General features: G+C 56.3%; 1 protein-coding gene across 1 annotated transcript in view; it reads left to right on the forward strand.

Moving 5' to 3' along the window:
• LOC137457365 (5-hydroxytryptamine receptor 2A-like) overlaps positions 1-27485 on the forward strand; it is a 64169-nt gene extending 36684 nt beyond the window's left edge. Inside the window, exons 2-3 of the mRNA XM_068169257.1 lie at positions 10864-11064; positions 26545-27485. Of these exons, the coding sequence (XP_068025358.1) occupies positions 10864-11064; positions 26545-27377 (1034 nt within the window). The 3' untranslated portion in view covers positions 27378-27485. The remainder of the gene's footprint in view (positions 1-10863; positions 11065-26544) is intronic.
• Positions 27486-27748: the final 263 nt, after the last annotated feature.

The raw sequence follows: 27748 nt of genomic DNA on the forward strand, positions 1-27748 counted from the left end.
GAGACCTCAGAGCAGCCTGCCAGGACCTGAAGGGCTCCAGGAGAGCTGGGGAGGGACTTGTGACAAGGGCTGGGAGTGCCAGGCTGAGGAACAATGGCTTTGAGCTGGGAGAGGGGAGGGTGAGAGTGGAGATGAGGAAGAAATTGTTGAGAGTGAGGCTGGGGAGACTCTGGCACAGGCTGCCCAGGGAGGCTGTGGCTGCCTCCTGCCTGGAGGTAAGCATTAAGTAAGGTCCCTCCCAACCCAGACCATTCTATGAGTCTCAAGTATGGAGTACAGGCTGTCCCTCCCTCCTTCTTACATATTGCATGCTCTGGGGAGACCTCCCCTGCAGGGCTGGGTCCAGCTCTGGAGCCCCCAACCCAGGAAGGACCTGGAGCTGATGGAGAGGGTCCAGAGGAGAGCCATGAAAATGCTCAGAGGGCTGGAGAGCCTCTGCTCTGGGGACAGGCTGAGGGAGCTGGGGGTGTTCAGCCTGGAGAAGAGAAGGCTCCAGGCAGACCTAAGAGCAACGTTCCGGTCCCTGCAGGGGCTCCAAGAAGGCTGCAGAGAGACTGTTCCCAAAGGCCTGCAGGGACAGCCCCAGGGGCAATGCTTTGAAATGAGAGCAGAGCAGATTGAGATTGGATGTGAGGAACAAGTTCTGCCCCAGGAGGCTGCTGGAACACTGCAGCAGGCTGCCCAGGGAGGTGGTTGAGGCTCCATGCCTGGAGCTGTTGCAGGTGAGGCTGGAGAGGGCTCTGGGTGACCTGCTCCAGTGGAGGATGTCCCTGCTGGGTGCAAGGGGTTGGGCTGGGTGAGCTCTGGAGCTCCCTTCTGGCCTGGACCATTCTGTGATTCTCTGATTCTATGTCTCCTGTGACACCAGGAGTGATCAGCATCCAACCCATTCCATGGCTCTCTGATCCCCTCTGTGGGCATGCTGGTAGCCAGTGAGGCCTGGGGGGGTCAGCAGGAGGTTGTGTTCTGCTCAGGCCTGGTTGGGATGCTGAGCACTGTGGTCTGTGTGCCTCTCAGGGTGACATGGATGTCTCCCAGCCCTTTGTCTATGGAAAGCTGAAGGAAATAAAGGAGCTCAGAAGAGATAACATGGCTTTACACTCACTGATGTGGTATTTCAGGCTGAGGAAATGCTTTAATTCCTAGATAAGAGAGAGCAAAGAGAATGATTTAAATTCCTGGCCAGCTCCCCTGGGGATGATGCAGTGCAGAGATGTTCAAGCACTCTGTAATTGCTTTCTATTTTGGTAAAGCCTGTGGCAGCTACACAGCTTTAAAGGGAGCACTGGAGAGGCTGGGTCCTGTCAAATGCTCCAGCTGCAGTGCTGCCATGGCCATGAAAGGCTTCCAGCAGCACCCCCAGCCCACAGCAGAGGAGCTCCCCAGGATGGGGCAAAGAATCTTCAGAAGATGCAAAATCTGTGGGGCAGAGACAGCAGCTGGGCTCCTGCTGAGCACTGTCTGCACACTGCTCTGAGTCACCCCACACCTGGGCCTGGCTTGGAAGGGACCTCAGAGCTCAGCCATGGGCAGGGACCCCTCCCACCAGCACAGGCTGCTCAAGGCCTCATCCAGCCTGGCCTTCAACACCTCCAGGCAGGAGGCAGCCACAGCCTCCCTGGGCAGCCTGTGCCAGAGTCTCCCCAGCCTCACCCTCAGCAATTTCTTCCTCAGCTCCACTCTCAATCTCCCCTCTCCCAGCTCAAAGCCATTGTTCCTCAGCCTGGCACTCCCAGCCCTTGTCACAAGTCCCTCCCCAGCTCTCCTGGAGCCCTTCAGGTCCTGGCAGGCTGCTCTGAGGTCTGCCTGCAGCCTTCTCTTCTGCAGGCTGCACAGCCCCAACTCTCCCAGCCTGGCCCCACAGGGGAGGTTCTGCAGCCTCTGCTCATCTTGGTGGCCTCCTCTGGAGCCTCTCCAGCAGCTCCAGGTCCTTCTTGTGCTGGGGGCCCAGAGCTGGATACAGAAAGGAAACCTCAGCAAATGCTGCTCTGAAGTGTCACCATCTTCAGTGTTTGAAAAGCCTCATCCTGATTGCTTAGCTGAGGCCTCTCCTGTCTGTTTGACTCTGAGCTTTGTGAGAGTCAGAGCTCTACACAGAGCAGCAGATCAATACATGACCTGGAACAGATCCATGGCAGGATCAAGAGGTGCTTCCAGCATGTGCTGTGTGCCCAGCTTGAGTACTGAGGACTTGTGCTTTCTGCTGGGGCTTTGTGCCTTCTCCTGGGGTTGAGAGTCACTCAAAGCCCATGATCCTGCCTGGATCTGTGGAAGAATTCTTCAGTAGGAGGCTGGTGAGCCCCTGAGCAGCTGAGTCTGGTGGAGAGGTGCCTCTGCCCATGGGGGAGGGTTGCAGCAGATGATCTCTCAGATCCCCTCCCTCCTGAGCCACTCTGGCATTCTTGCATTCCCTACCTCTTCCACTGCATCTTATTCCAAGGCCTGTCAGTAGCTAAAGCAAAATGTGAACACAGATAACAGCAGAGCCCCAAAGGAGGGCTTTAGGCCAATCCACTGAGCAATGGCAAAAGAGGCTGAGTGTGACCAGCTAACCCTCCCTAGCTCCTGCTCTGCTCCTCCCAGCTCTTATACACAGCTACACACAGCTCTATGAAGGCATCTATCTGTGTGTGCATGTGTATATACATACAGAATGTCATGAGCCTGAGAGACAGAGCAGGCAGTGAAAGCTGCCTAGGAGAGGGAATCTCCAACCTGCCTCCAGCTCTGCTGTCCCCAGCAGAAGGAGGACACAGAGCTGCTGGAGTGAGGCCAGAGGAGGCCACAAGGATGATCCAAGGGCTGCAGCAGCTCTGCTGTGAGGCCAGGCTGAGGGAGCTGGGGCTGTGCAGCCTGGAGAGGAGAAGGCTCCAGGGGGACCTCAGAGCTGCCTGCCAGGAGCTGAAGGGATCCTGCAGGAAGCTGCAGAGAGACTTTTGCTGAGGGGGTCTGGAGCCAGGCCAAGGGGGAAGGGTTTGGAGCTGAGGCAGAGCAGGGTTAGAGTGGAGCTGAGGAAGAAGTTCTTGAGAGTGAGGCTGGGGAGACTCTGGCACAGGCTGCCCAGGGAGGCTGTGGCTGCCTCCTGCCTGGGGGTGTTGAAGGCCAGGCTGGATGAGGCCTTGAGCAGCCTGTGCTGGTGGAAGGGGTCTCTGCCCATGGCAGGGGCTTGGAGCAGATGATCTCTGAGGTGCTTTCCAACCTAAACCATTCCATGCTCCTGTGACTGATTCTTCTGCTGTGATTTTGAAGGGTACTCTTTCCCCTTTCATCCCTCCTGCTGGATAGGAAGCCCTGGGCAAACACAACAAATGTGTGCTGAAGCCTTGCCCAAATTCCTGTCCATGACTGGAAAGGAGATGATTGCTGCAGCTCCCTCTGAGTTTGCCATGAACAACCTCTGAAGCTGGGAGGAATTTTACATAACTCTGCTTTACTGTGCTCTAAGCAGCTCTTTTGTCAGCTTTATGCCAGCTTTGTCCCAGCTGTCATACTGCATGTTGTCAGGTGGGCAAGGAGAGCACCAGCAGCCAGCCTGGAGCAGCAGTGGTGTGGGCAGCAGGAGCAGGGCAGGGACTGCCCCTGGACTGGGCACTGCTGAGGCCACAGCTTGAGTCCTGGGTTCAGTTTTGGGCCCCCAAGAAGGAAATTGAGGAGCTGGAGCAGGTCCAGAGAAGGGCAACCAAGCTGGGGAAGGGTCTGGAGAAGAGGGCTGGGGAGGAGCAGCTGAGGGAGCTGGGGGTGCTGAGTGTGGAGCAGAGGAGGCTGAGGGAGACCTCATTGCTCTCTGCAGCTCCCTGAGAGGAGGCTGCAGTGGGGTGGGGGTTGGGCTCTGCTCCCTAGGCTCAGGAGAGAGGAGGAGAGGAAATGTCCTGAAGGGAGGCTGTAGCCAGGTGGGGGTTGGTCTCTTCTGCAAGGCACCCAGCACCAGAACAAGAGGACACAGTCTCAAGCTGTGCCAGGGGAGGTTTAGGCTGGAGGTGAGGAGAAAGTTCTTCCCAGCAAGAGAGATTGGCCATTGGGATGTGCTGCCCAGGGAGGTGGTGGAGTCCCCATCCCTGGAGGTGTTCAAGAGGGGATTGGATGTGGCACTTGGAGCCATGGTTTAGTTGTCAGGAGGTGTTAGGTCATAGGTTGGACTTGATGATCTCTGAGGTCTTTTCCAACCTGGTTGATTCTGTGATTCTAATCATGGAGTTCTGCTGCTCTGGAAGTCCTCCATCAGGCAAGCAGCTTTGCTCTCTGCACCTTGCTGGAGGGAGGCTGCAGTGAGCTGGGGTTGGGCTCTGCTCCCTACTCTTAGAACAGAACAGAACAGAACAGAACAGAACAGAACAGAACAGAACAGAACAGAACAGAATAGAATACAGCAGGTTGGAAGAGACCTTCAAGATCGTTGTGTCTAATCTATCGACCTCAGTTGCTAGAAGGAGAGGAACTGGCCTGAAACTGTGCCAGGGGAGGGTTAGGTTGGAGAGGAGGGAAAATGTCTTTGGTGCCAGAGTGGTCAGGGCCTGGCAGAGGCTGCCCAGGGAGGTGGTGGAGTCCCCATGCCTGGAGGTGTTCCAGAACCCTGTGGTTTGGTGGCCATGGTGGGGCTGGGCTGCTGGTTAGACTAGGTGAGCTCAGAGGCCTTTTCCAGGCAAAATAGAGAGAATCATGGAACCAGAGAATTGTTTGGGTTGGAAAAGCCTTCTGAGACCAACCATCAACCCAACACCACCATAACCATCCAACCATGCCCCCAGGTGCCATGGCCACAGGTTTCTTGAACACCTCCAGAAGGAGGCATCCACAACCTCTCTGGGCAGCCTATTCCAGAGCCTCACCACCCTCCTACTGAAGAACTTACTTGCTGCCTTCTTGATGCTCTGCAGCCCTGGACAGAACAGACATCTGGCAAGAGAAACAGAACCACAGAATGGCTGAAGTTGGAAGGACCTCAGAGATAATATGCTCCAATCCCCTGCCATGGGCAGGATGCCTCTCAACTAGCCCAGGTTGCCCAAGGCCTCATCCAGCCTGGCCTTCAACACCTCCAGGCAGGAGGCAGCCACAGCCTCCCTGGGCAGCCTGTGCCAGAGTCTCCCCAGCCTCACTCTCAACAACTTCTTCCTCAGCTCCACTCTAACCCTGCTCTGCCTCAGCTCCAAACCCTTCCCCCTTGGCCTGGCTCCAGACCCCCTCAGCAAAAGTCTCTCTGCAGCTTCCTGCAGGATCCCTTCAGCTCCTGGCAGGCAGCTCTGAGGTCCCCCTGGAGCCTTCTCCTCTCCAGGCTGCACAGCCCCAGCTCCCTCAGCCTGGCCTCACAGCAGAGCTGCTGCAGCCCTTGGAGCATCTTTGTGGCCTCCTCTGGCCTCACTCCAGCAGCTCTGTGTCCTCCTGCTGCTGGGGACACCAGAACTGGAGGCAGGGTTGGAGGTGAGGTCTGGGCAGAGCAGAGCCCAGGGGCAGAATCCCCTCTGCTGCCCTGCTGCCCACCCTGCTCTGGCTGCAGCCCAGCACACAGCTGCCTGCTGGGCAGCAGGAGGCACTGCTGGCTCCTGGGGAGCTGCTCAGCACCCAGCACCCCCAAGGCTTTTTCTGCAGGGCTGCTCTCAGCCCACTCTGCACCCAGCCTGGGCTGGTGCCTGGGTTGGCCTGACCCAGGTGCTTGCCCAGCTGTTTGCACTGTTCCATGCTTTCTGGAGCCAAGCTGCAGCCAAGACACACGTTTGCCATTGGAAATGGAACTGCTAAAGCTTCGAAGTGCTGGAGTCCAAGATGCACTTAACTTAGTCATCTGCACTTGTAAATGCATGGTAATTGCTGTTCTTTGTGTGGGAAGGCAGAGAAAATAGAACCAGGGAGAGAAATGTTGCTTGCTCCAGAGGGAGTGTCAGTGAGGGGAAGATGGTTTGAAAAGTATAACATCAATTACAGAGTTGTTTGCTTAATCCCTGTTTGAATCCTGGCACAGTCCCAGGGCATGTTTGCTGGGGGCTGTATTGCTCTTAAAGACATATTAATAGTGATTAATAATGATAATAGTATAGGGAGGGGAAGGGGAAGGGGAAGGAGAAGAAGGAAGAGAAGGAGGAGGAGGAGGAGGAGAAGGAGAAGGAGAAGGAGGATGAGAAGGAGAAGGAGGAGGAGAAGGAGAAGGAGAAGGAGAAGGAGAAGGAGAAGGAGAAGGAGAAGGAGAAGGAGAAGGAGAAGGAGAAGGAGAAGGAGAAGGAGAAGGAGAAGGAGAAGGAGAAGGAGAAGGAGGAGAAGGAGAAGGAGGAGAAGGAGGAGGAGAAGGAGGAGGAGAAGGAGGAGAAGGAGGAGGAGGAGGAGGAGGAGGAGGAGGAGGAGGAGGAGAAGGAGGAGGAGGAGGAGGAGGAGGAGGAGGAGGAGGAGGAGGAGAAGGAGGAGGAGAAGGAGGAGGAGGAGGAGGAGGAGGAGGAGGAGGAGGAGAAGGAGGAGGAGAAGGAGGAGGAGGAGAAGGAGGAGGAGGAGGAGGAGGAGGAGGAGGAGGAGGAGAAGGAGGAGGAGAAGGAGGAGGAGAAGGAGGAGGAGAAGGAGGAGGAGAAAGTGAAGAAGGAGAAGGAGAAAAGGAATAACAATAACAGCCATAACTATTTGTTAGTGTTGTTGTTACTGTTATTGTTGCTGTTCCTTTGCTGGGTAGGTGCTTTGCAAATGCACACCTGGGGGTGTTGGTTGGCACTCACTGACCATGAGCCAGCAGTGCCCAGGGGGCCAAGAAAGCCAATGCATCCTGGATTGAGTCAGAAGCAGGGTGGGCAGCAGGGCCAGGAGGTGACCATCCCCCTGTGCTCAGCACTGGGGAGGCCACAGCTCGAGTGCTGTGCTCAGCTCTGGGCCCTCACTGCAGGAAGCACATTGAGGGGCTGGAGCCTGTCCAGAGAAGGGCAAAGAGGGGCTGGAGCCCCTGGGCTAGAGGAGGGCTGAGGGAGCTGGGGGTGCTCACTGCCTCCAGGGAGGAGAAGGGGAGCAAAGAGAGCGAGCTGGCCTTGCAGCCAGCTTGTAAAGAGAGAGCAGAATTGTGAGACTGACTAACACAAATCACAGTGACAGTGTCCTGGGTCCACCTCCTGGACCCTTCTGCTCCTCCTGGAGGACTCAGCTCTATGTTTTCCTTAAGAAAGAAGCCTCCTCAAACCATGACACAGATCCTGCCAGTGTCAACCATCACATTGCCCCCACTGCAACCCCACAGGTCAGGCTGCAACTGCTCCACCACACAGGGAGCCTGGGGGCCTGGTGTCCCCTTCTGGAGAGACTGAAGTTTCCCTGGCTGTCTGCCTGCTGGGGGGCACCAGCTGTCACCAGCAGTGTGCCCTGTGCAGAGACTGCTGAACACCCATGGAGTTGTCAGGCCTGGAAGGGACCTCAAGGCCCAGCCAGTCCCAACCCCCTGCCATGGGCAGGGACACCTCACACCACAGCAGGTTGCTCACAGCCACCTCCAGCCTGGCTGCAAACACCTCCAGGCAGGAGGCTTCCACCACCTCCCTGGGCAACCTGTGCCAGGCTCTCACCACCCTCATGGGCAACAACTTCTTCCTCACAGCCAAGCTCAATCTCCCCACTTCTAGTTCTGCTCCATCCCCCCCCAGTCCTATCCCTCCCTGACACCCTCAAAAGTCCCTCCCCAGCTTTCTTGGAGCCCCCTGCAGATCCTGGAAGGCCACAATTAGGTCTCCTGGGAGCCTTCTCCTCTCCAGCCTGTACAACCCCAACTCTCTCAGGCTGTCTCCAGAGCAGAGCAGCTCCAGCCCTCTGCTCCTCCTCGTGGCCCTGCTCTGGACACCTTCCAGCCCCTCCAGATCCATGAGCAGCCTATGCACAGGGACCAGGCTCCCTGGGGCTCTTCTCCAGGCCTTGTGCTCATGGCAGGAAGCTGCCTCTGGCTCCTCAGCAGCAGCAAGCAGGGATGAAAAGTGTCCTAATGCACTTTAGCTTGGGCTGGCAGCAGAAGCCTGGGGATGGCAGCAAAACCACAGGGCTGCAGTGGGGGCAAGGGTCCCTCTTGAAGGAGGTCAAACTTGTTCCTCCCAAAAGCATCATCAAAGAGCCTGGAGAAGAGGAGGCTCAGGGGAGACCTTCTTGTTCTCTCCAACTCCCTGAAGGGAGGTTGTAGCCAGGTGGGGGTTGGTCTCTTCTCCCAGGCACCCAGCAGCAGAACAAGAGGACACAGTCTCAAGCTGTGCCAGGGGAGGTTTGGGCTGGAGGTGAGGAAGAAATTAATCACAGCAAGAGAGATTGGCCATGAGAATGTGCTGCCCAGGGAGGTGGTGGAGTCCCCATCCCTGGAGGTGTTTAGGAAGAGCCTGGCTGAGGCCCTTGGTGCCATGGTTTGGTTGATCAGATGGTGCTGGGGGGTAGGTTGGACTGGATGATCTCTGAGGTCCTTTCCAACCTGTTTAGTTCTGTACTCTGCCCACATCAGCACATCAGAGATGTGCAGAGCTGGAGCTGTGAGCTCAACTGCAGGTCAGTGTCAGTGCTGTGCTAAGCTACTGCAAGGTGTGAACAAGAGCAGGAGGCACAGAATTTGATTTGTGAGCCTCATAAAGGGCCTGAGTCATAACTGACCCAAGCCCAAGTCCTGTGCAGCAGAGCTGCCCCCAGAGTGCTGCAGCTGCAGCCAGGAAGGGCTTTGCTCAGCTCCCGTGGGTCAGGGCCTCTGCAGTGGATCTCAGGTCTCTCACAGTCCACCCAGCAGCAGCAGTGCACACTTGCTGCAATAAATGGTTTCTCTGCCCACAGCTGGAGGTTTCACGAGGCACTTAGCACTTCTTCTGTGGGTTATGCCCTGCTAGAGTGAGCTACTGTGTCCACCTCCTCCTGCTCTGCTCCTGCTGAAGGGCTCCTGGGCTGCCCTGCCACAGCTCAGAGTAGTTCCATGGAATCACAGCCTGGGCTGGGCTGGAAGGGAGCTCCAGAGGGCATCCAGCCCAACCCCCTGCACCCAGCAGGGACATCCTCCACTGGAGCAGGTCACCCAGAGCCCTCTCCAGCCTCACCTGCAACAGCTCCAGGGATGGAGCCTCAACCACCTCCCTGGGCAGCCTGCTGCAGTGTTCCAGCAGCCTCCTGGGCAGAACTTGTTCCTCACATCCAATCTCAATCTGCTCTGCTCTCATCTCAAACCATTGCCCCTGGGGCTGTCCCTGCAGGCCTTTGGGAACAGTCCCCCTGCAGCCTTCTTGGAGCCCATTCAGGTCCTGGCAGGCTGCTCTGAGGTCTGCCTGGAGCCTTCTCCTCTCCAGGCTGAACAGCCCCAGCTCCCTCAGCCTGTCCCCAGAGCAGAGCTGCTCCAACCCCCTGAGCATTTTCCTGCTCTGCCCTGGACCCTCTCCATCAGGACCTTCCTGGGTTGGGGGTTCCAGACCTGGATGCAGTACTCCAGGTGAGGTCTGCCCAGAGCAGAGCAGGGGGGCAGGATCCCTCACTCCATGTTGGCCACACTGCTTTGGATGCAGCCCAGGCTGCCTACAGAGCTCAGTGCTTGCACATTGCAGCCACTCCATCCCAGCTGCTGTGCAGGAGGCAAGCAGCCCTCTGCTGTAAGGCACACTGCCTGGGGAGGGGCTCAGGGGAAGCAGTGCTGTTCAGGTAGCTGACAGACTGGGCAGAAAACTGTCTGCTGCCTTTCTCTTCAGCAGGCAGCAGCTGAGAAGTGCTGGGCTGCATTGAGAGTGTGGCCAGCAGGTCCTCCTGCCCCTCTACTCTGTCCTCATGAAGACACATCTGGAGGACTGTGTCCAGTTCTGGGCTCCCCAGATCAGGAGGGACAGGGATAGACTAGAGAGCATCCAATGGAGGCTCTGAGGATGATGGCACATCTGTCTGGTGAGGAGAGGCTGAGAGGCCTGGGGATGTTTAGCCTGCAGAGGAGAAGGCTGGGAGGGATCTGATCAATGGTTATAATGTCTGAGGGGTGGGGGGCAAGGGGCAGGGCCCAGGCTCTGCTCAGTGCTGTCCTGTGACAGGACAAGGAGCAATGGACACAAACTGAGCAGAAACTTCTTTGGTGTGAAGGTGCTGGAGCCCTGGAGCAGGCTGCCCAGAGAGCTGTGGAGTCTCCTTCTGTGCAGGCTTTCAGAGCCCAGCTGGGTGCACTCCTGTGGGACCTGCCCTGGGTGACCCTGCTCCAGAGGTCCCTTCCAACACCTCCTGTCCTGTGACTGCCTCACTCCTGAATGTGCCCTTGAAGGTGTCCAGAGAAGGGCAACCAGGCTGGGGAGGGGTCTGGAGCACAGCCCTGTGAGGAGAGGCTGAGGGAGCTGGGGTTGCTTAGCCTGGAGAAGAGGAGGCTCAGGGCAGACCTTATTGCTCTCTACAGCTCCCTGAAGGGAGGTTGTAGCCAGGTGGGGGTTGGTCTCTTTTCCCAGGCAAGCAGCACCAGAACAAGAGGACACAGTCTCAGGCTGCACCAGGGGAGGTTTAGGCTGGAGGTGAGGAGAAAGTTCTTCACTGAGGGAGTTGTTAGCCATTGGGATGTGCTGCCCAGGGAGGTGGTGGAGTTCCCATCCCTGGAGGTGTTCAAGAGGGGATTGGATGTGGCACTTGGTGCCATGGTCTAGCCATGAGGTCTGTGGTGACAGCTTGGACTCGATGAGCTTTGAGCTCTCTTCCAACCTTGGTGATACTGTGATAGTGTGACACCACACATTTCAGCCCTCCCTGGAGCTCCTCAGCCCTCCCTAGAGCTCTTCAGCCCTCTCTAGAGCTCCTCATCCCTCCCTAGGCTTCCTGGCCCCCCCAGGCTCTCTGGCCCCCTGGCCTCCCCCCTGCCTCCTTCCCTTTTCTTTCTCTTGGTTTTTCCCTTTCTTTCTTTTTTTTCCTTTCATTTCTTTTCTCTCTATGTTTCAGATTATGCTTGGCCTTTGCCTAACCAGTTGTGCCCTATCTGGATTTCCCTAGATGTGCTCTTTTCCACTGCCTCTATCATGCACCTGTGTGCCATCTCTCTTGACCGGTACGTAGCAATCCGCAACCCCATAGAGCACAGCCGCTTCAACTCCCGCACCAAGGCCATCATGAAGATCGCTGCCGTCTGGACCATATCCATAGGTAAGCCAACAGCCCCAGCATCTTCCCTCTGGCTCAGGGAGGCTGCTCTCCCTCCCCTTTTGCTCAGTGAGGGTCTGACTCGTTCAAGAGGATGCTCAAACTGCCTCTCCCCTGACTGGCCTGCGGTGTAACAAATCCTTGCTGGGAAGCAGAAGGCTTTGGCTGGGGCTCGGTCTGTGACCTCACCAAGGAGGCGTCTGACAGGCTGCCACCCCTCTCAGAGCTCAGAGCTCACTGCTGTGGGACATAGCAACATGCCAATACCAGCAGTAATGCCGACAGAGGGTGCCATAAAGCTGCTGAGCAAACGGCATCAGAAAGGGCTGTGGAGCACTGTGAGGTTCAGTGAGGCAAAGGGCAAGGTCCTGCCCCTGGGACAGAGCAGTCCTCAGAATCAGACCAGGCTGGGGGTGGAGAGATTGAGAGCAGCCCTGCAGAGAAGGCCTTGGGGGTGCTGGGCGGGGAGAAGCTGGGCAGGAGCCAGCACTGGGCACTGGCAGCACAGAAGGCCAAGGGCAGCCTGGGCTGCACCCAAAGCAGTGTGGCCAGAGCTGGAGAGAGGATCCTGCCCCTCTGCTCTGCTCTGGGGAGACCTCACCTGCAGGGCTGGGGCCAGCTGTGGGGGCCCTAACATGTGAGGGGCATTGAACTGCTGGAGCAAGCCCAAAGGAGGCCACAAAGGTGATGGAGAGAGGGATGGAGAACCTCTCCTGGGAGAGCTGGGGTTGTTCAGCCTGGAGAAGAGAAGGCTCCAGGGAGACCTCAGAGCTGCTCAGAAGGGTCTGTAGGCATAGGTTGAAGGGCAATGGCTTGAAAGTGGAGCAGGGCAGAGGTAGGTTGGCCATCAGGAGGAAGCTCTGCAGAGGGAGGGTGGTGAGACACTGGCACAGGCTGCCCAGGGAGGTGCTTGAGGCTCCATGCCTGGAGCCATCCAAGCTCAGCCTGGCTGTGTCCCTGTGCAGCCTGCTCTGGCTGGAGCTGTCCCTGCTGCCTGCAGGGGGTTGGATCAGCTGACCTCGGAGGTTCCCTTCCAAGCCAGTGCAGCCTGTGAAGCTGTGTGAGAAAACTTTTCTATATGCCTTGCAAAAAGGACATCTAGGCAGGGCAGCCCCTGCAGGGCCACTGCCCTCTGCTGCATTGCCTTTTACAGCCTGGGAACTGCAGTCTTACAAAGGTTTAACATTCAACATTCATCAAGTGCTGTGCAGTGCTGTACTGCAAGGAAAATCCCCATCCCCATGGTCCAGGACCTGAAGGGCTCCAGGAGAGCTGGGGAGGGACTTGTGACAAGGGCTGGGAGTGCCAGGATGAGGAACAATGGCTTTGAGCTGGGAGAGGGGAGATTGAGCCTGGAGATGAGGAAGAAATTGTTGAGAGTGAGGCTGGGGAGACTCTGGCACAGGCTGCCCAGGGAGGCTGTGGCTGCCTCCTGCCTGGAGGTGTTGAAGGCCAGGCTGGATGAGGCCTTGAGCAGCCTGTGCTGGTGGGAGGGGTCCCTGCCCATGGCAGGGGGCTGGAGCTGGATGAGCTTTGAGGTCCCTTCCAACCCAACCCATTCTGTGGTTCTGTGATGGTTGAATCCCCATCCCATCAGAGAGGCAGAGGTGTGGTGCTGGGCGACATGGTTTAGCACCAGGCTTGGTAGAGCTAGCAAATGCTTGGCCTTGGTGATCCTAAAGATCTTCTCCACCAGACATTGCTTCATGGTTCCCTGAGCAGCATGGCTCAGGGGCCTGCAGCTCTCCTGGCTCGTTCCTGACCCAGCAGTTGGAAGAGGCTGTTGGATGTCTGGCTGCTGCAGGGCAGAAGTTTGTCAGTGGAAAACCCTGTGGAAAAAAGGCCAAAAATCAAACAATGGGAAAAGATCATTTCTCTCCTCATGCACAGAATACAGCTCTCTCTTGGAAACCAGTTCCCTGCTGTGCCACAGGCCTGCTGCCCTTCCCCCAGGGAGTACAGCCCAGGGTGACCTCAGCTAGCTGCCCGAGCAGCATGGAGCTGGTGCTCAGGGACAGGGTTTGGTGCTGAGCCTGCAGGGCTGGGGTCAGGGCTGGGCTGGGTGAGCTTGGAGGCCTCTTCCAAGTGGATGTGTTCTGTGATTCTGTGAACTGGGAGTGTTCAGCCTGGAGAGGAGGAGGCTGAGGGGAGCCCCCATTGCTCTCTACAGCTCCCTAGTATCAGGATGAGAGGAAATGGCCTCAAGTTGCCCCAGGGGAGTTGGGCCCGGGGTTGGACTTGATGAGCTTGGAGGTCTCTTCCAACAGGATGTGTTCTGTGCTTCTGTACTTCTGTAGCTCTGATTCTGTGCTTCTGTGGCATCCAGCTTGGTTTAGCATCACCATTTTTGCTTCATAACTCAATTTAGAGATGTGACAGAGGCAGGAGTAACCTGGACATGAAGTGAAGCAGAACACTCCTGGCTTGCAGCTGTCTTACAGCTCTGCCCCACCAGCCACTTGGAAGGGCCTGATGAAATCCAAGGCATTGTCAAGGGGATGAAAGAGGTGAAGTGAATGAATCCTCCCCTCAGGAGTTTGTTATTTCTGGTCAGGATGGAGCAGGGGCACTGAAGAAACTTTTAACTGCATCCCATGCAAAGCCTCCTGAACTCAGCTCTAAATCAGGACAGAAAATGGGAAGCAAAACAATCCCAGAGCATGTCATTGATCTTAATTTAGCAGCTTTTGCTTTCCATATCCCTGACAGCAAAGCACAGCACAGAGAGTCTTTGCTCATCCAGCTCTGGACTTGGCAGGTTGCAGAAGCCTAAACCTGTGATTAGGCTTTTAATGAGGAGCATAGCAGAGCCCTCCTGGCTGCTGACAATTGCTTTGTGGTTGGGTCTCCTCCAAAGTCCTCTTTGTTCCACATTCAAGGACACCACAGCCACTTGTCCTGTGCTGTAGCAAATGTAACCTGAGCAAGAGGGTCTTGTGTTCAGCTGGAGGGAAAAAGTGGGGGCTGGAAAGTTCTGGGTGGGCTTGTGAGGAGGAGTTCTGTGAGAGAGAGGACTGTGCTGAGGCTGGGGACAGAAATGTAGGCAACAGAAATAGCCACACAGTTGAGAATGAAACAATCCTCATTATCAACCCAGGCTGGGGGTGGAGAGATTGAGAGCAGCCCTGCAGAGAAGGCCTTGGGGGTGCTGGGGGGGAGAAGCTGGGCAGGAGCCAGCACTGGGCACTGGCTGCACAGAAGGCCAAGGGCAGCCTGGGCTGCACCCAAAGCAGTGTGGCCAGAGCTGGAGAGAGGATCCTGCCCCTCTGCTCTGCTCTGGGGAGACCTCACCTGCAGGCCTGGGGGACTGGACAAGATGAGCCTTGCAGGTCCCTTCCAGTGTGGGGCAAGCTATGAGTCTGTAAATGCTCCTCTCATTAAGTGGTTTTGGGGAGGAACAGCCCAGGCACCAGGGCAGGCTGGGGGTTGTCCTGCTGGGAAGCAGCTCCATGGAGAAAGACCTTGGAGTGCTGGTGGGCAGCAAGTTCTGCATGGGGCAGCCATGTGCCCTGGGGGCCAAGAGAGCCAATGGGGTCCTGAGGGGCAGCAAGAGAAGTGTGGAGCAGGGCTGGGGAGGTTCTGCTGCCCCTCTGCTCTGCCCTGCTGAGACCACAGCTGCAATCCTGTGCCCAGTGCTGGGCTCCCCAGGTCCAGAGAGACAGAGACCTGCTGCAGAGAGTCCAAGGGAGAGCCAGGAGGATGCTTAGGGGACTTGAGCATCTGCCCTGTGAAGAGAGACTGAGAGCCCTGGGGCTGTTTAGTCTGGAGAGGAGAAGGCTGAGAGGGATCTGATCAATGTCTCTCAATAGCTGAGGGCTGAGGGTCAGGAGGAAGGGGCCAGGCCCTTTTTGGTGGTGCTCAGTGATAGGACAAGGATCAAGGGGTACAAGCTGGAACCCAGGAAGTTCTACCTCAACATGAGGAGAAACTTCTTAGGTGTGAGGCTGCTGAGCCCTGGAGCAGGCTGCCCAGAGAGGCTGTGGAGTCTCCTGCTCTGGAGCCTTTCCAACCCCCCTGGATGTGTTCTGAGTGCCCTGCCCTGGCTGACCCTGCTCTGGCAGGGGCTTGAACTGAGTGGCTCCAGAGGTCCCTTCCAGCCCCTCCCATGTTCTGATTCTCTGATCTTTTGTCTAACAGCTTTTTCCTTCAGCCCTGGGTGTTCCTCCCTCACCCAGGCTGAGCAGCTCCATGGATCCCAAGCATGCTGCCTTTGCAGAGTCTCCAGGTACCAGTCAAGCCTTGCCCTGCCTCACTGAGGATAATCCCAGGGGAAGTGACTCTTAGTTTGAGGAACATGCTTGGAATGGCACCACTGAGACTGAAAGGAACTGTAGCCTCCTTACAGGCTACAGAGAGGTTGGCATGGGGAGGCTGGAGGTGTTCACACAGCCTCCCTCGGGGTTCTCCAGCATGTCTGGGGGGGGTTGGGGTGCTTCCCAAGCCAGAGCTGTGTCTCTGGGATCAGGGAATACCTCACAAGGCATTTGCTTGCTCCCATGCTGTGCTGGCTGGATGAGGTCTGTTTGACCCTCAGCACCCTCTGCCTGATGCAGGGCAGAAGTTGTTCCTGAGAGCTGGAGCTCTGGGACAGGAGCACAGCCCCAGCAATTTCTGGGCAGGCTTCAACAAACCTTTGGGCACATTTCATGGGGAAAAAAAGGCTAAAAGCTAAAAGCCTTTGGAAGAGGCTGCAGAGCTGGGCCCAGGACAACCTCAGGAGGTTCAAGAAGACCAAGGGCAAGGTCCTGCAGCTGGGGCAGGGCAATCCCAGGCACTGACACAGGCTGGGCAGGGACTGGCTGGAGAGCAGCCCTGGAGAAAAGGCCTTGGGGGTGCTGGGGGAGGAGAAGCTCAGCAGGAGCCTGCAGGGAGCACTTGCAGCCCAGAGAGCCAAGCAGAGCCTGGGCTGCAGCAAGAGAAGTGTGGCCAGCAGGGCCAGGGAGGGGATTCTGCCCCTCTGCTCCACTCTGCTGAGACCACAGCTGGAGCTCTGGGGCCAGCTCTGGAGCCTCTGTGCCAGGAAGGCTCTGGAGGGGCTGGAAGGTGTCCAGAGCAGGGCCACGAGGAGGAGCAGAGGGCTGGAGCTGCTCTGCTCTGGAGACAGCCTGAGAGAGTTGGGCTTGTGCAGGCTGGAGAGGAGAAGGCTCCCAGGAGACCTTCTGGTGGCCTTGCAGGATCTGCAGGGGGCTCCAAGAAAGCTGGGGAGGGACTTTTGAGGGTGTCAGGGAGGGATAGGACTGGGGGGAATGGAGCAGAACTAGAAGTGGGGAGATTGAGATTGGATGTGAGGAAGAAGTTGTTGCCCATGAGGGTGGTGAGAGCCTGGCACAGGCTGCCCAGGGAGGTGGTGGAAGCCTCCTGCCTGGAGGTGTTTGCAGCCAGGCTGGAGGTGGCTGTGAGCAACCTGCTGTGGTGTGAGGTGTCCCTGCCCATGGCAGGGGCTTGGGACTGGCTGAGCCTTGAGGTCCCTACACCCCTGATGATTCTATGATAATTCTTCTCTCATGAGTCCCTGATGCTTTCTGTAGCCAGAGGTGGTGCCCTGAAGGCCATCCTGATCATCTGGCCCTAAGTGAGCACCAAGGTGCAGCTGGCATTGCCAGCCAGGCTAATGCCTGCTTCTGGTGGAGCAGCACAGCAGCTCTGTGCTCATGAACTCTTTTCAGGCCTGTGGGTGAGACAGAAACCTTTGCTGTGTGGCCAAGAGCATCACACTAAGACTTTTTCTGCCTTCATTTCCCATTCACAGGCTCACAGGATATTAGGGGGTGGAAGTGACCTCTGGAGAGCTTCCAGGCCAACCCTCTGCCAGAGCAGGAGCAGAGAATCCAGCACAGGTCACACAGGAACACATCCAGACAGGGCTGGGAAGGCTCCAGAGCAGGAGACTCCACAACCTCTCTGGGCAGCCTGCTCCAGGCCTCTGGGAGCCTCACAGTGCAGAAGTTCCTCCTCATGTTCAGGTGGAACCTCCTGTGCTGCAGTTTCCATCCCCTGCCCCTTGGCCTATCCCAGGGTGCAGCTGAGCAGAGCCTGTCCCTGTCCCTGTCCCTGTCCCTGTCCCTGACCCCTTCCTCCTGACCCCCAGCCCTCAGCTATTGATAGGCATTGATCAGATCCCTCTCAGCCTTCTCCTCTCCAGACTGAACAGCCCCAGGGCTCTCAGCCTCTCCTCCCCAGGCACTGCTGCAGTCCCTTCAGCATCCCTGGAGCCTCCCTTGGCCTCTCTGCAGCAGATCCCTGTCCCTCCTGAGCTGGGGACTCCATTCATTTAGGTTGGCCACAAGGTTATGGTTTTCTGAAGCCATTCTTTTGCCTGAGGGCCTGTGCCATGACTCCTGAGAGGGATGTTGATGGCACATGGGGAAGAATTTTCAAGGGGAGGAAGATCAGAGCAGATGAATACAAGATGAACTCCTAACAAGGGAACTCCCTGGGGATTCCAGGCATGGTAGCCTGGGTTGCCTTGATTTTGCCATCAGAGTCATAGAATCACAGGATGGTTTGGCTTGGAAGGGGCCTCAAAGCTCATCCAGTTCCAACCCCTGGCAGGGACCCCTCCCACCAGCACAGGCTGCTCAAGGCCTCATCCAGCCTGGCCTTCAACACCTCCAGGCAGGAGGCAGCCACAGCCTCCCTGGGCAGCCTGTGCCAGAGTCTCCCCAGCCTCACTCTCAACAATTTCTTCCTCATCTCCAGGCTCAATCTCTCCTCTCCCAGCTCAAAGCCATTGTCCTCATCCTGGCACTCCCAGCCCTTGTCACAAGTCCCTCCCCAGCTCTCCTGGAGCCCTTCAGGTCCTGGCAGGCTGCTCTGAGGTCTGCCTGGAGCCTTCTCTTCTCCAGGCTGAACAGGCTGGGCTCAGGCTGTGCAGTGCTCTCCCAAGGCTGAAGTGAAGCTTGCCCAGGCTCAGCCACTGCTCACCCTCCTCTGTTTGCAGCTCTGCTCCTTGCAGGCAGGGAGATCCTGCACAGTTCACCCCCTTCAACCAACTCAAGGCTGCTGCTGCTGTTTCATCAGAACAGAACCAGAGCTGATCCTGCCCTGAGGGTGCATTGCTGTTGAGTTAGAACATGAAATGCAACAGGCTGCTGACAGAAGGGGAAGATGTGGAATGCTCCTGCCTCTGATCACTTCAGAGGCCCACATCCTTCCCTGTGCCTCTGATCTGAAGAGCTTTGCTTCCTGAAGCTGCTACCTTCTCTTCCTCAGTGCAAGTCAGGAGGCTGCTGCCTGCTGGGATTTGCTCCTCACTGTGTGTTAGCTGTTGTCAGACACATGTACAAGCACTTCACCAGGCACTTGGGTTGAGAAAACAAACAGATTTGATTTAGTTTCCAGCTCTGATTGCCTCTAACTGACTTTCATGCCAGCTGCATGGCTACCAGAGAACACAGAATTAACCAGGTTGGAAAAGACCTCAGAGCTCATCCAGTCCAACCTCTCACCCAGCACCATCTGATCAACTAAACCATGGCACCAAGGGCCTCCTCCAGGCTCTTCCTAAACACCTCCAGGGATGGGGACTCCACCACCTCCCTGGGCAGCACATTCCCATGGCCAGTCTCTCTTGCTGTGATTAATTTCTTCCTCACCTCCAGCCCAAATCTCCCCTGGCACAGCTTGAGACTGTGTCCTCTCCTTCTGTCACAGGACCACAGCTGCCAACCCCCAGGTGAATATCTCTCCAAGCTGTAACCCATGTGTGTTTTGTATCATAATGACTAGGAGGCTAAAGATAAGGGTTTAAACACACAACATGGAGAGCAACATTCTTTGGTTCCCAGTGCAGACTGCTTCTGGGGCAGCTGTAGGCTTAGAATCACAGAATCATAGAATTGTATTGGCTGGAAAAGACCTCTGAGGTCATCGAGTCCAACCATCAACCCAACCCCACCACAGCCACCAGTCATAGAATCACAGAATCATAGAAGGGAGCTCCAGAGCTCACCCAGCCCAACCCCCTGCACTCAGCAGGGACATCCTCCACTGGAGCAGGTTGCCCAGAGCCCCACCAAGCCTGACCTGGAGTATCTCCAGGGATGGAGCCTCAACCATCTCCCTGGGCAGCCTGCTGCAGTGTTCCAGCAGCCTCCTGCTGCAGAACTTGTTCCTCACATCCAAGCTCAATCTGCTCTGCTCTCATCTCAAACCATTGCCCCTGGGGCTGTCCCTGCAGGCCTTTGGGAACAGTCCCTCTGCAGCCTGCTTGGAGCCCCTGCAGGGACTGGAACGTTGCTATTAGGTCTCCCTGGAGCCTTCTCCTCTCCAGGCTGAAGACCCCCAGCTCCCTCAGCCTGTCCCCACAGCAGAGGCTCTCCAGCCCTCTGAGCATTTTCATGGCTCTCCTCTGGACCCTTTCCATCAGCTCCAGGTCCTTCCTGCATGGAGGGCTCCAGAGCTGAGCACAGCACTGCAGATGAGTTCTTGCCAGAGCAGTCTCCCCCCAGCCTTGCTTGGCACCCAGCTGTCAGCTTTTCCTCTGTTTTCTAGGGGATTTATTGTGTACAAAGGCCATAGGATGGTAGAGAGGTCCAAAGCCCACAGGAGTCACTTGAGCCCTTGCCCTGGGCCGCAGGGGACTTTGTATCCCTTGGTGAATCAAGGAGGTAGCCCTCAGCAGTGCCAGGCAGCAGAATGTGACCCTTCCCGTGCTCAGCCCTGGGAATCCCACACGTGGAGGGACAGAGTAAACCCTCAGGCAAGCCTCTGCTTTCCTTAGTGAGATTCTTGTCCCTGGAGGCAGTGAAATCTCTCTTGCATGAGAATGTGGTGAGAAAGGATGGAAATTGCTTCCTCTCTTAGTGGGAATCACCACCAAAGACTTCATCTTCCCAGTAACCTCTGTCAGCCTCCTGGGATTTTGCCAAAGAACAGCAGAGATGAAACAGGGAAAGAGGATATTAAAAAAAAGGGGAAAAAGATCTGAAACAGAACAAGAAGATATTAAAAAATTAATATTAACCAGGAAAAAAGCAACTCTTGAGCAGAGGAAGAAGGGACTGCAAAGAAAAAGAGGCTATTGAGTGACAGAAACATTAATCTGACACAGAAGATTGAAACAGGAAAAGAAGATCTTAAACAGGATCAATGGCTCCATGTCCCGGTGGAGGCCAGGGACAAGCAGAGTCCCTCAGGGATCAGTCCTGGGACCTGTCTTGTTCAACATCTCTGTGGGTGCCATGGACAGTGGCATTGAGTGCACCCTCAGCAAGGTTGCTGATGACACCAAGCTGTGTGGTGCAGCAGACAGGCTGGAGGGAAGGGATCCATCCAGAGGGACCTGGACAGGCTGGAGAGGTGGGCACAAGCCAACCTCAGGAGGTTCAACAAGAGCAAGGGCAGGGTCCTGCAGCTGGGTGGAGGCAATCCCAGGCACAAATCCAGGCTGGGCAGGGACTGGCTGGAAAGCAGCCCTGAGGAGAGAGACTTGGGGGTGCTGGGGGAGGAGAAGCTCACCAGGAGCTCTCAATGTGCACTTGCAGCCCGCAAAGCCAATCAGATCCTGGGCTGCATCAGGAGAAGTGTGGCCAGCAGGTCGAGGGAGGTGATCCTCCCCTTCTACTCAGCCCTGGTGAGACCCCACCTGGAGTACTGTGTCCAGTTCTGGAGCCCCTATTACAAGAGGGATGTGGAGGTGCTGGAAGGTGTCCAGAGAAGGGCCACAAGGATGATCAGAGGGCTGGAGCACCTCTCCTATGAGGACAGACTGAAGGAGTTGGGGCTGTTCAGTCTGCAGAAGAGAAGGCTCCCAGGTGACCTAATTGTGGCCTTCCAGGATCTGAAGGGGGCTCCAGGAAGGCTGGGGAGGGACTGCTCAGGATCTCAGGGAGTGATAGGACTAGGGGGAATGGAATGAAGCTGGAGGTGGGGAGATTGAGGCTGGAGGTGAGGAGGAAGTTCTTCCCCATGAGAGTGGTGAAGCCCTGGAATGGGTTGTGCAGGGAGGTGGTTGGGGCCCTGTCCCTGGAGGTGTTTAAGCCCAGGCTGGATGAGGCTCTGGGCAGCCTGATCTAGTGTGGGGTGTCCCTGCCCATGGCAGGGGGGTTGGAACTAGGTGATCCTTGTGGTCCCTCCCAACCCTGACTGATACTGTGATACTATGATATGAGGATAAGAAGACCTTAGACATAAAAAGAAGATATTGGACAGAAAAGGAGGATATTAAGCAAAAATACTAAACAGAAAAGGAAGATCTTGAACAGAAAACAAGAAGCTATTAAACAAAACATAAAACCAGAAGAGGCAGCACTTAAACAGGAAAAGAAGATCTTAAACAGCATAAGAAGCTCTCAACCAGGATAAGAAGATATTAGAGAGGAAAAAAGAAGCTATTAAACAAACAAATAACTAAAACCCCTCACAAGATATTAGACAAACCCAACCCCATGAGAATGGTAAAAAGAAAGAGAAGCTATTAGACTGCAAAGGAAGATAGAATAGAATGGAATAGATCATCAATAGAATGCACTGTCACAAGCAAGATCTCCCCTTAGGTCCATCCCTACAAACCTGCCATGTCTCTTGTTTAGCCTGGAGAAGAGGAGGCTCAGGGGAGACCTTATTGCTGTGTACAACTCCCTGCAGGGAGGTTGTAGCCCGGTGGGGGTTGGTCTCTTCTCCCAGGCAAGCAGCAGAACAAGAGGACACAGTCTCAAGCTGTGCCAGGGGAGGTTTAGACTCGAGGTGAGGAGAAAGTTCTTCACTGAGAGAGTTGTTAGCCATTGGGATGTGCTGCCCAGGGAGGTGGTGGAGTCCCCATGCCTGGAGGTGTTCAAGAGGGGATTGGATGTGGCACTTGGTGCCATGGTCTAGCCATGAGGTCTGTGGTGACAGGTTGGACTCAATGATCCTGGAGGTCTCTTCCAGCCTTGGTGTTACTGTGACACTATGATACTGTGTGACAGATTTGGTTCCCTCTAGGGCTGGGATGTGGGGTGGCTCAGGCATAAATCTCTTACTGAAGAAGGAGTTAGAGAGCAGAAGTGAGAGGTGGAGCCACGGGCTGCCCCTGAGAGCAAGGCTGCCCACTCAGCAGTGCTGCAGGCTTGCTGTCAGCTGAATGAATGTGTGCTGGCAGCTCCTCCAGCAGCATCCTTCTTGCTGCTGAGGTTAATGAGGGGATTTGCCTGGATGGGAGACAAGAGCAATCAAAGGCCTGGTGCAGCCTCTCTCCTGTGCTTTCTGTTTGAAATCTCCACTTTGTTAGGAGGGAGGTCAGGGACACCCCCAGAGCAGCAGCTCCCTCCTCTCTGCTCATTAGCAGAGCTGAGGTCTCTCACACTCAGGCAGTTTGAAGCTGCCATCAGTGCTCTTGATTTGTACATTCCTCCTGTCCCAGAACTAGGTTATTCTCCCCAAATGTACAGTGAAGATATCTCCAATCCTGATTTGATTTCCCTGGGCTAAAGCAGGAACATAAAGTCGAGGAGGGCTGCTGCAGGACTGCCACTTGCTGGGATTTATTGCACAGACTGTGCTATGGGGAGCTCTAAAGCACAAACCCTTCCATGCAGATAGGACCCCAGGGGGATGCCACTGATCTCATTCAGAGTTCTTTGTGTCCTTCTCCCAACACTGCCCCAGTGCCTGTGGGTTGGTGGAGCCAAGGCATTAAAGAGATGTCTCTGATGATAAAGAGTCAATGACTTGATGGGGTGAAGGCTATTGCAGATCCAGAGCTTTGGCACAGGCAGGGCAATAGCTCAGCAGATCAGAAAGGAGGCAGCAGCATTGCCAAGGGTGCTGGATAAACATCAGCCTCTAGAGGGGAAGGAAACCAAATCCTAGAGCCACAGAGTCATAGAATGCTTTGGGTTGGAAGGGACCTTAGAGCTCATCCAGCTCCAGCCCCCTGCCATGGGCAGGGACCCCTCCCACCAGCACAGGCTGCTCAAGGCCTCATCCAGCCTGGCCTTCAACACCTCCAGGCAGGAGGCAGCCACAGCCTCCCTGGGCAGCCTGTGCCAGAGTCTCCCCAGCCTCACTCTCAACAATTTCTTCCTCATCTCCAGGCTCAATCTCTCCTCTCCCAGCTCAAAGCCATTGTTCCTCAGCCTGGCACTCCCAGCCCTTGTCACAAGTCCCTCCCCAGCTCTCCTGGAGCCCTTCAGGTCCTGGCAGGCTGCTCTGAGGTCTCCCTGGAGCCTTCTCTTCTCCAGGCTGCACAGCCCCAACTCTCCCAGCCTGGCCCCACAGGGGAGGTTCTGCAGCCTCTGCTCTTCTTGGTGGCCTCCTCTGGAGCCTCTCCAGCAGCTCCAGGTCCTTCTTGTGCTGGGGCCCCAGAGCTGGGTGCACAAGAGGAACATGGAACTGCTGGAGCAGGCCCAGAGAAGGGCCATGAAGATGATGTGAATCCTGGAACTGTCACTTGCATGAGGACACACAATGGCAGCAGACATTTGTAATTATCACTTTCCAGAAGCAATCCTTTCTCAAGGTTACTGCTGAACGGCAGTTTGATGTTAGTGACAAGCTGCAGATGTATTCTCCAGAACTCTGTGGAATCACAGAGTCACAGCATGCCAGGGGCTGGAAGGGACCTCCAGAGATCACCCAGTCCAAGCCCCTGCCAGGGCAGGGTCACCCAGGGCAGCTCACACAGAACACAGCCTGAGGGGCCCAGAACTGGACACAAGATTCCAGCTGTGGCCTCAGCAGGGCAGAGCAGAGGGGGAGGAGAACCTCTCTGACCTACTGACCACAGCCCTTCTGATCCACCCCAGGCTGCCCTTGGCCTCCTTGGCCGCCAGAGCTCATTGCTGGCTCATGGTCAACCTCCAGGACCCCCAGATCCTTTCCCCCTTCACTGCTCTCCAACAGGTCAGACCCCAGCCTCTCCTGCTCCATGGGGTTGTTCTTTCCCAGGTGCAGGACTCTCCCCTTGCCCTTGTTGAATTTAATTCAGTATCTCCCTGCCCAGCTCTCAGCCTGTCCAGCTCTGGCTGAATGGCAGCACAACCCTTCTGTGTCAGCCACAGCTCCCAGTTTGGTGCCATCAGCACAGCTGCTGGCAGTGCTGCAATGGGAAACATAGAATCATAGTATCATAGAATCAGTCAGGGTTGGAAGGGACCACAAGGATCAGCTAGTTCCAACCCCCCTGCCATGGGCAGGGACAGCCCACACTAGATCAGCCTGGCCACAGCCTCATCCAGCCTGGCCTTAAGCACCTCCAGGGCTGGGGCCTCAACCACCTCCCTGGACAACCCATTCCAGGGCTTCACCACTCTTATGGGGAAGAACTTCCTCCTCCCCTCCAGCCTGAATCTCCCCACCTCCAGCTTCATTCCATTCCCCCTAGTCCTGTCACTCCCTGAGATCCTGAGCAGTCCCTCCCCAGCCTTCCTGTAGCCCCCTTCAGATCCTGGAAGGCCACAATGAGGTCACCTGGGAGCCTTCTCTTCTGCAGACTGAACAGCCCCAACTCCTTCAGTCTGTCCTCACAGCAGAGGTGCTCCAGCCCTCTGCTCATCCTCGTTCTTAATCTCTTCTGTGCCATGAAGTCCATGACTAGAAAAAGTGCTGTGCCTCCAGGGCAGAAGAGCTTTGGCAGATGCTGTGCTTCCTGAGGCTGGGTAGCCTGTGTTGAGCTGAGGAGAAGCTGGCAGCTGTGCTCCAGTTGTTATTACTATAATTGAGTCATTTAAGTCTTCCTCCCTTTCAGCTGGAGGGCTTGGAGCTGGGCTTCTGATTTCAGCCTCTCATCTCAATCTGATTCCCATTTTAGTTGTGTCTTTTTCTGCTCTCCTGTAGCCTGCTGTTCAGCTTTTCAGCCCTGGATTCAAGTCAGGGGGTAGGAATCAGGTGGCTGCGTGCTGCAGACTTCCCATCTAGCTGTCTCACTGGCTCCTCCAAGAAATGGAGCAAGGCTGTCTCTGGGCTCCCTCTCAGTTTCACACTGCTTGTGGGGACGTTCCTGGGCAGCAGAACTTGCAGAGACCACCCTCTGCTTGCACTGAGATAGCTGAGAAGGGGCCACAAAGGCAGGAGCCAGTGGCTGGATAACGCATTGGCTGGATAAGGCATTGGCTGGATGGCTGCACTCAGCTGCAATCAACGTCTCAGTGTCCAAAAGGAGGCCAGTGACAAGTGGCATCTCTCAGCTGCTCTCTCAGGAGTTATGTCCTGGAGCTGCTCTCTCAGGAATTGTTCACATCCTGGAGCTGCTCCCTCAGTTGTTGCTCACATCCTGGAGTTGCTCTCTCACTTGTTGCTCACGTCCTGGAGCTGCTCCCTCAGTTGCTCACGTCCTGGAGCTGCTCCCTCAGGAGTCGCTCACGCCCTGGAGTTGCTCTCTCACTTGTTGCTCACATCCTGGAGTTGCTCTCTCACTTGTTGCTCACATCCTGGAGTTGCTCTCTCACTTTTTGTTCACGTCCTGGAGCTGCTCTCTCAGGAGTTGCTCACATCCTGGAGTTGCTCTCTCACTTGTTGCTCACGTCCTGGAGCTGCTCCCTCAGTTGCTCACGTCCTGGAGCTGCTCCCTCAGGAGTTGCTCACATCCTGGAGCTGCTCTCTCACTTGTTGCTCACGTCCTGGAGCTGCTCTCTCACTTGTTGCTCACATCCTGGAGTTGCTCTCTCACTTGTTGCTCACGTCCTGGAGCTGCTCTCTCAGGAGTTGCTCACATCCTGGAGTTGCTCTCTCACTTGTTGCTCACATCCTGGAGTTGCTCTCTCACTTGTTGCTCACGTCCTGGAGCTGCTCTCTCAGGAGTTGCTCACATCCTGGAGTTGCTCTCTCACTTGTTGCTCACATCCTGGAGTTGCTCTCTCACTTGTTGCTCACGTCCTGGAGCTGCTCTCTCAGGAGTTGCTCACATCCTGGAGTTGCTCTCTCACTTGTTGCTCACATCCTGGAGTTGCTCTCTCACTTGTTGCTCACATCCTGGAGTTGCTCTCTCACTTGTTGCTCACATCCTGGAGCTGCTCCCTCAGTTGCTCACATCCTGGAGTTGCTCTCTCTCTTGTTGCTCACATCCTGGAGTTGCTCTCTCACTTGTTGCTCACGTCCTGGAGCTGCTCTCTCAGGAGTTGCTCACATCCTGGAGTTGCTCTCTCACTTGTTGCTCACATCCTGGAGTTGCTCTCTCACTTGTTGCTCACATCCTGGAGCTGCTCCCTCAGTTGCTCACATCCTGGAGTTGCTCTCTCACTTGTTGCTCACATCCTGGAGCTGCTCTCTCAGTTGTTGCTCACGTCCTGGAGTTGCTCTCTCACTTGTTGCTCACGTCCTGGAGCTGCTCTCTCAGGAGTTGCTCATGTCATGGAGCTGCTCTCTCAGTTGTTGCTCACATCCTGGAGCTGCTCTCTCAGGAGTGCTGTTGGGTGAGGCTGATCCCTTCCAGCTGGGAGCAGTACCTTCTCTCTGGCAGCTTTGGTCAGCAGGGCGATTGCATGCCGGACCTGCAGCAGCCCTGCTCCCCCTTTGGGGCCCCCAGCCATGCAGGTAACCCTTTCTTTTCTGGTCTCCTTCTTCTAGGAATATCTATGCCCATTCCGGTTATTGGTTTGCAGGATGACTCCAGGGTGTTTGTCAACGGGACCTGTGTCCTCAACGACGAGAACTTCGTCCTCATCGGCTCCTTCATGGCCTTCTTCATCCCCCTCATCATCATGGTGATCACCTACTGCCTGACGGTGCAGGTGCTGCAGAGGCAGGCGTCGGTGTTCCTGTGCGGGGAGGTGTCCAAGCAGAGGAGGAGCAGCGTCAACTGCCTCAAGAAGGAGAACAACCCCGAGCACGTCTCCATGCTGCAGAACCACGAGGGAGCCTCGCACCTGAACTCCCCGGCCAGCAGGGAGGCCGTGCTCTTCCGCAAGGGGACCATGCAGTCCATCAACAACGAGCGCAGGGCCTCCAAGGTCCTGGGCATCGTCTTCTTCCTCTTCCTCGTCATGTGGTGCCCCTTCTTCATCACCAACGTCATGTCCGTGCTCTGCAAGGAGGCCTGCGACAGGGACCTGCTGGGGGAGCTGCTGGACGTCTTTGTGTGGGTGGGGTACGTGTGCTCGGGGGTGAACCCTTTGGTCTACACCCTCTTCAACAAGACCTACCGCAGGGCTTTCTCCAGCTACATCCGCTGCCACTACCGCGGCGCCCACAGAGCCGCCCCCAGGCACAACCAGTGCCTGAACGTGGCCTCCACGGCCCTGTGCGGCAAGGACCTGACCCTCACCAGCTACCGCAACGGCAACGAGTTCAACAGCGTGGAGCTGGAGGAGGCCGAGGAGGGGCTGGAGCTGCGGCCAGGGACCTCCGAGCTCTCTATAAACAGCTGCAATGTTGTGAGCGAGAGGGTGAGCTGCGTGTGAGCCTGGCTCCAGAGGGGGTGAGCTGCCAGTCAGCCTGGCTCCAGAGAGGCTGAGCTGCCTGTGAGCCCTGCTCCAGAGGGGCTGAGCCGCCTGTGAGCCTGGCTCCAGAGGGGGTGAGCTGCCAGTCAGCCTGGCTCCAGAGAGGCTGAGCTGCCTGTGAGCCCTGCTCCAGAGGGGCTGAGCCGCCTGTGAGCCTGGCTCCAGAGGGGGTGAGCTGCCAGTCAGCCTGGCTCCAGAGAGGCTGAGCTGCCTGTGAGCCCGGCTCCAGAGGGGCTGAGCTGCCTGTGAGCCTGGCTCCAGAGGGGCTGAGCTGCCTGTGAGCCTGGATCCAGAGGGGCTGAGCTGCCTGTGAGCCTGGCTCCAGAGGGGCT

Source organism: Melanerpes formicivorus, unplaced genomic scaffold (genome assembly GCF_026170545.1).
Source record: "Melanerpes formicivorus ecotype bairdi unplaced genomic scaffold, bMelFor1.0.p_v2 SCAF_174, whole genome shotgun sequence".
NCBI lineage: Eukaryota > Metazoa > Chordata > Aves > Piciformes > Picidae > Melanerpes > Melanerpes formicivorus.